Source organism: Atta cephalotes (genome assembly GCF_000143395.1).
Source record: "Atta cephalotes unplaced genomic scaffold scaffold00078, whole genome shotgun sequence".
Classification (NCBI taxonomy): domain Eukaryota; kingdom Metazoa; phylum Arthropoda; class Insecta; order Hymenoptera; family Formicidae; genus Atta; species Atta cephalotes.
In genome coordinates this window covers 744,953-754,506 of record NW_012130142.1, presented here as the reverse complement: position 1 = coordinate 754,506, position 9,554 = coordinate 744,953, and the positions used below count along the sequence as shown (strand labels likewise).

At 32.0% G+C, this 9,554-nt stretch overlaps 1 protein-coding gene across 1 annotated transcript in view; it reads left to right on the top strand.

Annotated features, from left to right (window-relative positions):
* LOC105624441 (histone-lysine N-methyltransferase SETMAR-like) overlaps positions 1-9,101 on the top strand; it is a 57,287-nt gene extending 48,186 nt beyond the window's left edge. Inside the window, exons 2-3 of the mRNA XM_012205803.1 lie at positions 8,349-8,728; positions 8,868-9,101. Of these exons, the coding sequence (XP_012061193.1) occupies positions 8,349-8,728; positions 8,868-9,101 (614 nt within the window). The remainder of the gene's footprint in view (positions 1-8,348; positions 8,729-8,867) is intronic.
* Positions 9,102-9,554: the final 453 nt, after the last annotated feature.

The window sequence follows — 9,554 nt, the reverse complement described above, 5'->3', positions numbered from 1 at the left end:
ACTTAAGTTAATTTAAAAGTTATTAACTTTTTAACTTTTTTTTAACTTTTAACGTTTTAAAGTTAGCTAGTAAACGTAGCTAGTTACTATCCAACCTTGTTCTTATCGTATCCTGCTTGTCGCATGCCATGTCATCAAAGATAAAAATTTGCGCGCGCTTTGCTCGGTGGAACGACGTCACTGTTATTGGAAAATGTAAAGTAGCTGATTTTGTCGATTACAGACGTAACAAATTTTCGAGATATCGAATATCTTAGCTATACCTTAGCTTTTTAGTGATTTCGAGTAGGCATTCTTGAAACGTATGCCGTTCAGACTCTGTAACAAGCTTTTGAGAACATTGGTTTTGGAACCGCAATTCGATGGGCTGCAAATGATCGCGCGTATAGTGCTCAGCAGCATTTCGCCGTGCTTGCGCTTCTCCGCGCTGTTTCCCATTATTCACGATTTTGCGTCACAGTTTGTAACGTGATCGTCAGCGGTTGCCGAACGAATTTCATGCTCGCACTAAAAGCTACACACTGTCGAATGACTATTTAAAGACGCGCATATTTGCGAATTGCGCAGTAGCAAAATATATTTCGCTGTGTCATCCTTGCGATATTCGAGACTTGAACCAAGCAGTAGCTTTATATACCGAAGATCATACGACGCAAAATGCTTGATTGTATTAAAAGATACTATCGTATGCATCAAGGGACACGAGAATGTGGCTATGAAACTTGCTTCTTGCGATGAGAACGTATGTATCGAGACCTTGGATGCAGTTTACGAAGACGTGGAATCTTTAACTAATCCGGATATTACTAATACTATGCGATGTGAACAACATGTTAAGAACTATGCGTTACAAAATGTATTAAAAATATATAATTGGTGGTTGCAAAAGAATTTTTTAATAAAAATATGTTAACGTATTTATTACGTTTTTTTTCCTTCCTTTGTAATACATGTATTCGTACGTTTGAACATATGTATAAACGTATGTATGTACGTATGTACATATGAACATATATGTATGAACATACATGTATGAACATATATGTATGCACATATAAATGTATATATGAACATATATATATGAACGTATGTACGTATAAACGTATATATAAATCCGATATATATATCCGAAACATTGACCTTTTTGTAAAAATCGCGACATGTCCGATCTAACAGTATATATAAGCAATGTATAAGGCTTTCTTTCATTCAATCGTAAATTTCAATTATAAGCATTAAAATATGGATCGAGTAATCGAATATATATATATATCGAAAATCAATTGAACGAAAGGGATACCATCCCTTGTCGCCAAGTCCGCCATCGAAGAAAAAAGCGAAATATTGGGAATGCCCTAAAGAAAAAGCATCAAAGTCGTCGACATGCTCATTATAAATGTCATCAATGCAAAATATAAGCCATAAAGTAAACATTGATGAACTTGCGAACAAAGAAAATTCGTAGAAATTATGATAAAACGTGTCGCTACACGTTCGCAATTCTTGGAAAGAGGGGGAAGAATTACCCCTTCTTCGATTCTAAAGTTTTACCATATACATCACAATTTACGCGGGTACGATCTGTTTTGCAATACCCGCTTGTACGAACGATTGAAAATGTACTTTATCAAAGAGAGCAACGCATCGTACTGAAGAAGAACTGCAGTAACGTTTTATACACCAAACAAAGAAACGTTTTTTTTTAACATTACATACAGCATGGAGCATCGCGCGTTTATGAGCAGACATTACAATCTGACGGCTACAAGTAATTGGAAATTGGAATCAACGTTGGTTACACTGAGTTATGTGGAGATCACCCTGGGAGATCATTGTGAACACGAACTGTCGCTCGAAACGTGGAAGGGCCTCTACGAGCAAAGATGGAATATTTACAAAATGCTTCGAAACGAATACAAAGACAATTTTATAACCGTTGGATCTCTAATCATCAGAGTTGAACGATGCTACGCTCGTATGTCTCGATTCTCCATCCGTACGTTTCATTGTATACAAATTAAAGATAGTACCATTTGGATTAAGTAAATAATAAAGGTCATTTCACTTGAGTTTTACTTTTTATTTTGATAGAATTTAATTTGGTGCCATAATTGCTGGCATCAAATCTTTTGTACAAATGATACATATCATTAGATTAATATTCATTGTAATTTGGCATAAAGAAATGGGATTTAACTTGGCACTAGTTCTTGATATCAAATCTTTTATAGAAATGATACATGTCATTAGAGTAAATAATATTATTTATTTAATTTGATATCCGAATTATATGAAATTTAATTTGGCGCCGATTTAATTGATATCAAATTTATTTTTTTATGTATACCATTTAATATATAAAATTTTGTGGAATTTAATTTGACCAGTTTTGTTGATATCAAGTCTTTTATAATACATATTATTAGAATTATATAAATAATAAAAAACAGTATCATTTGTGTTTTATTTTTTAATTTGATATCTAGAATTTAACTTAACTGATTGATTAAGATTGTAGCATTTGAGTTTTAATTTTTCATTTGATACATTGATTTTTTTCGAAGAGTAATAATTTTTACAGAGAATAAGAATATTGTTAAAGAAAAATCAAAACTACTATTAAGTGGGTTGGATATTTAGATTTTATTCAAGAAACACATGCTTAGTGACTTCTTTATCTTTTTTAAATAGATAAGTTTGTACTGACATGACGCATTTTGTAGTGATGACCGTCTACATAAATAATTTACCTTATATTGTAATTGATTATTTTCAAGAAATATATTTTTATGCGTTTATATGAAATTTGGAGAAAGCCAAAATTGACCCTTTTCTTTGAAATAAGTTTTAAAGGAAAATTAAATATATAAATATTTCGAAAGTCAGTAAAAATGTCAAGATTCATCACGACGCGACGGTATCTGTATTTTCCAATGAATGATAATTAACATATACTAGTGTACAATTTGTATTCTACACCTTATAAATTTTATATATATATATATATATATATCTTTGTTTCCATTGGATTTTAAATGTTACTTGTTATTTTATTGTATACACATCAAGATTGAATTATAAACAAATGGAGATCAAGAATGAATAAGTCGCATTTTTATTATCATTTTTTCATTTAGTTAACGAATACAGTGTATAATTTCGTTTCCGCTCGATCTTGTTTTGTTATGTATTAATTTATAAACAAATAGAGAGATTGATAATGAATAAATCTTCTAACTCTCTTCTAACTTTTCCATTATCATTTCCTAACTTAGTTAACAATTACCAGCGTATAATTTTGTTTCCATCCAATTTCTTTTTGTTAAATATTAAGTTATAAACAAATGGAAACCGAGATCGAATAAATCGCTTTGTCATCATCTTCTGGCTTAGTTAACAAATATAGTGTATAATTTCATACGATCACTTTTTGTTAAATAATAAATTAAAATTAAATGGATATAGAGATTGAATAAGTTGCTTTGTCATTATCATTTCCTAACTTAATTAATATTGTAAATAAGTTAATAAATATCAGTGTAAAATTTTGTTTTCTTCCAATCTCCTTTTATTAAATATTAATTATAAATAGAGTTAATCGCTTCTTTTTTATTATTATTTTCTAATTTAGTTAATAAATATCAGTGTACATTTTCGTTTTCCTTAATATATAATTTTGTTTCCCTCCAATTTCTTTTTATTAAATATTAATTATAAACAAATAGAGATAAATCGCTTTTCCGTTTATCATTTCCTAGCTTAGTTAATAAACATCAATGTATAATTTCTTTTTGTTAAATATTAAATTATAAACAAATGAAGATTGATATCGAATAAATTGTCTGCATGCATGCGTGCATGCGCGCGCTTTGCCATTATCATTTCCTAGCTTACAAGGGAATTTCGCGAGTCAAATTCTGATTTTAATGAAACTTTATGAACTTATAACTCACATAAAGAGATGAATTTAGAAAATATCAGTAAGGACGGAAAAACGATTTAAAGAAGTGAAATCACTCCTTTCGTGTACAGCAGTTTTTCAACTTTTTCCGTTATGTCTCGAAAATTATTTGAGATATCAAAAAATGTTTTATACAAAAATTTTACAACAAAAATTATCTCTACTTATTTACATCAATAATATCTTTAATAAACATTTTTTTCAAATTAAGAAAATTTTTTTTTTATTTTTTAAAAATATTATTGATGGGAGTGAATAGAGATAATGTTATTGTAAAATATTTTTTGATATCAAATAGTTCGAAGTATAACATAAAAAATTGAAAATTACTGTACATAAGGGATGATTTCACTCCTTCAAACCATTTTTTCGTCCCAATTGATATTTTTAAATTCATCTCTTTATGTGAGCTGCAAGTTCGCAAAGTTTTATTAAAATCAGAATTTAACACCTCGCGAGGTTAGTTAATAAATACCAGTGTTTAATTTCATTTCCATTCGATCTCCTTTTATTAAATATTAAGTTATAAACAAATGAAGATCAAGATCGAATAAATTGCTTTGTCATTATCATTTCCTAGCTTAGTTAACAAATACCAGTGTAATTTCATTTCCGTTCGATCTCCTTTTTGTTAAATATTAAATTATACACAAATGGAGATCAAGATCAAATAAATCGCTTTTTTATTATCATTTTCTAGTTTAGTTAGCAATTATCAGCGTGTTTCATTATTATCGGTCCTGTTGTTTTGAAAAAAATCGAATTACTATCGTAGTACAGACTCATGCCACGCTTAGCGCCGAAACACTGTCGTATTTCCTCGCAACGCTCACTGATCATTTATATCTATCTACTAGCGCTCCTTGCGAAAGAATGTCAGAAGGACATGAAAGAAATGTATGGAATGCAGTCGACGATAATGACGACGTATCTTAATCTGAAAAATAGCAGTTCGGAACTTTGCGTTGTGATATCTCCGCTTGTATCGCACTTAGGGAAAAAATAAAGCTCATTTAATATGTGTCGAAGTGTAAACTATCGATTAGGTACTTAAAGACTCGAGACTATTATTGATAATTTCGATCTGGTGCAACTCACCAGTTCGCATAAAGAAGGCACATCTGTGTCTCGCGCCATATTTAGTATCGAGACACTACCAGTGTCTCCAAATAGTCATAATTCTATGATCCTCCCAATTAATTCTATCAGGCACAGCTTTTCGAAACAAATGTTTTATTATCAGTAAGTATGCTTAACAGAGATTTAAGATTTTTTTTTCCACTCTTTCTTCGATGCATTTCATCGCTTGTTTGCTCGCACAAAAATTTCGGAATTTTTTATAATATCGGTATTACTGTTGGAATGTGAATGGCGGTGGTATATCGAATGTTTGCACGATCATGGAATCGTTCGTCGTCTCATTATCAGCAGGCATCGTGTAGCATTATCTTCTGCATTTTCGTTTTCGTTACATGCATCTTTCTGCCTTCGCATTTATTGGATAATCAGATATCGCCTTCTTGTATATTTTCCATCTTTCATTTTCGTCGCCTGGCCAATTAGATTTAAGAATACGACTCATCTCCGCATCAAATCAAATTAGATGAGTTCTGGGAGTTTGCGTTGTATTATTGTATTAGCGCTTACGGAGTTATCCGAATTTTGCAGTACTGTGATTTCCTTTGACTCTCCGCCAACGGACAATTCTGACGTACTTGATGTTGCATTCTTTTCAGATTTTCTGTCGAAATTAGAACCATTTTTTGGCTCTCTCCATAATGTTTTATCTCCATTATTTCGTTCTTTCGATAATTAGTGATAATAAGATCGATAATATAGATCCAATAATATAAGCTAAAAATCCGCCTCGCTGCACCAACAACTTTCTTTTATCTTTCCATTATTTTGTCTTTCCAGTTTTGCAACGATGCGACGCAGAACCGTTTTATATTAGATTAACCGATTTTTTTATAACGTTCGAGCGAGACGTTACCTTTGAGTGTATTAAAAACACATTCATAGATACAATAAATTAGTTTTTCATCAGCGCTGCATAAGAAAATGCGTTGTTTTTTGTTCAAATGATAGAGCGCCGCGAGGAGACAGACGTTTCTCTTCCCGATCGAATGCGATTTTCGTCGCACTGTGCGATTTCTTGTCACTCATTTTTATTGCAAGGAAACTCTACGATACGTGTAATTACCTGTACTCAACTTTTATACGAATTTGTTGGAAAATGATTTATGCATAGACGTAATGAATCATATCTTCGAGAAAAATACACGTTCGATACTCGTCCAAGTTGATTGTTTCAGATCGAACAACAAATATCCATGAGGATGTAGCATCATAATAATTCTTCTTGGAATTTCCGATCGTCGGGATGGACTTAACTAAATGACGAATTTGAACGTGACCACATAAATTTTTGAGCAGAAAATGATGATGTAATTTACGTTAAGTGATATATCATGCTGTGATGATCACGTCTCTAATGAAGAGTTCTGCGAGAAATGAATAATACTGAGATTCTTGTGATAATTATCTTTGATAAAAAGATCCACGTTGCGTCGGACGACGATCATTCTCTCATAAGATCGTCGATTATCACTAATTTCGGAGAAAGCGAATCGTTCGAGTAATCTTCCGGGTAAATCCTCGCGAAATTCAATTATATTCTTCTTCGTTGCTCTAGTGTTGCTGCATCTCTAACGCTATTCTTCGAGCTCTTTTACACAAATGCCGTATTTTAATTGACGATAGGCATTTCGCGTAATAAAACAAAATTCTCTCGAAACGCATGGAAATGAGAAATAAATGTTAGAGAAAAATTTTCACGATCTCACAAGATTCTTCACGCAAGCGATCGACACATGATCGACGTCCAAGGATGTTTTATTGCATGTCCATTTTACGAAATAAATGATCGATCTTTGTACGCGATTTCAAAAGCAAAAAGAAAAACATTACTTAATTTCTAGAATACACGAAAGGAAATAATTTTTGGGGGTGGGAGGATAAGCAACGAGACGGCAGGGCCCCCACGTGGCGGACGAGCACTTGCGTCAGCATATCCCCGCGTGAGTTTGTCAGCGAAAAGCACCGCGGCGAAAAACCGACCTCGCCGTGATGTGATGGACATAAACTTATCATTGCATCGAAGGGGCTCGCGATCAATGTATAGTATTTCTATCATTAAGCGTGCGCGTGGCATCGCCATCAATAAGCTTACTGCGATGCCACAGCGAGGAAAAAATTTTTGTAGAAATCGAAAAAAAGTTAGTTAGAATTATATAATAATAAATCTTCTTGTTTTCTTCAAATACAAAATATTTTTTATTCGGTACTTTTTTAAAAAAAAGAGGAAAGAAGAAAAAGAAATATGTACAATTTTAATTTGTTTTTTATATTTGATTATATTTCTAATAATTCTTATATAAAAAATTCAATCATTCAGAAATAATATTTACATTTTTATTATATTTTTACATTTTACATTTTACATTTTACATTAAATAATTTAATAAAATTCTATTAAAAATTCTATTAAAATTTTTTTTTACAAAAGATATTTATCATCACAAGTAGTCATGACAATAAGAGCCGACACATACTGTTGGTATGCATGTATTTATTCAAGTATTAGGTGTAGTAAAAAGAAATTCATTATTTTTCCATTCAATTTCATGCAAAAAAAATAGGATTTCTTTTTACTACACCTAATATATATATATATATATATATATGTATACATATATATAGTATATATACAATATATATATAATTAAGCAAACATTTCGATCCTTTGTTTAGGATCATCTTCAATGCTATTCAAATTAACGCTTTCGACGCGGATGTTAAGAATTAAAATTAGATTTACAATTAAATCGCTGTTTTATATTACATAGTTCCTACAGATTATTAATGCGTCAAGCCGTAATTCGTCCAACATATATAAATCCCCATAAAATTGACAGATTAATTAAATAATAAATTAATTACATATCAATAAGTAAAATACAGTTATATTTTAACCAACTTATATGTTAAATTATGTTAGACTGTTATCCGTTCGACATGAGGATCTCGTGCGAGGATACGATAAAGAAGAGAAAAAGAATTTTTCACAAAAACGGCTTATATCCAAAATCTATTGGGTTGTCCGGAAAGTTCGTGCCGATTTTTGATAAGTGACATAAGGACAGGTCTGAATATATCACGATTGAAAACGAATGACATGCGTATATGTCATAAAAGACGGTACTTCAAGCATACTTGGAAAACATTTGGTTGCGATACGTTAATTTTTGTCAGTTTTATACGCCTTTGAATATGGAAGAAAACAAAGTGCATTTTAGGCATTTAATGCTTTTCTTTTACCGGAAAGGCAAAAATGCCACACAAGCGACAAACAAGATATGCGCTGTTTATGGCGAAGATGCTGTAGGTAAAAGAATTATGCGGAAGTGGTTTGCTAGGTTTAAAACTGGTGATTTCAACCTTGAAGATCAAGAATGCCCGGGTAGGCCCTCCACCACAGATGAAGATCAGATTAAAAGACTGATCGAGAATAACCTACGCTATACGACACGTAAATTAGCAGAAATGTTAAATATGTCAAAATCCACCATCCACAAGTATTTTGTGAAGCTTGGTTACATAAACCGTTTTGATGTATGGATTCCCCACGATTTAACGAAGAAAAATCTGATGGATCACATTTTCATTTGCGACTCTATAAATGCACGAGAAGACATCATTTTTGAAGTAAGTAGTGACGGGAGATGAAAAATGGATCATTTACAATAATGTCGAGTGAAAAAGATCTTGGGGAAAGCGGAATGAACTACTTTTAGTCACCCCAAAAGTCGGTCTTCATCCAAAGACGGTCATGCTCTGTGTCTAGTGGGATTGGAAAGGGATCCTGTATTATGAGCTTTTACCAAACAACGAGATAAATTCAGAGGAGTATTGTTCCCAATTAGACGAATTGAAGACAGCAATTGAAAAACGTCCAGAAATAGCGAATCGGAAGATCGTCGTGTTTCATCAGAACAATGCGCGGCCTTGTGTCTTTGATAACCCGACAAAAGTTGTTGAAGCTCGGTTGGGATGTTCTACCCCATATTCAGACCTCTGATTTCCACCTATTTCGATCATTACAAAATTCCCTTAATGCAAAAAGCTTCAACTCTTTGGTCGAGGTAAAAAATCTTAAAAAAGTTTTTTGCTGAAAAACCTGAGAGATTCTGGAAAGACGGAATTTTCAAGTTGCCTGAAAGATGGAGAAAGATTGTAGAACAGAATGGCACCTATATAATTTAATAAATGTATCCTAAAATTTAAATCTTCTGCGTTTCAATTTTCCTTCAAAATCGGTACGAACTTTCCGGACAACTCAATATATAAAACAGTAAAAAAATAGTTTAATTTAATAATTAAATTTAAAAAATGATACTGATCTTAGATTCTGCGTACTCAGATATATTACTTACAATGTGAGATTTTCTCCTTCTCCACAACAATTATTTCGTAAAACATCGATTATTTATCGCATCCTCACACAAGATCTACATGTCGAACAATTTAACAT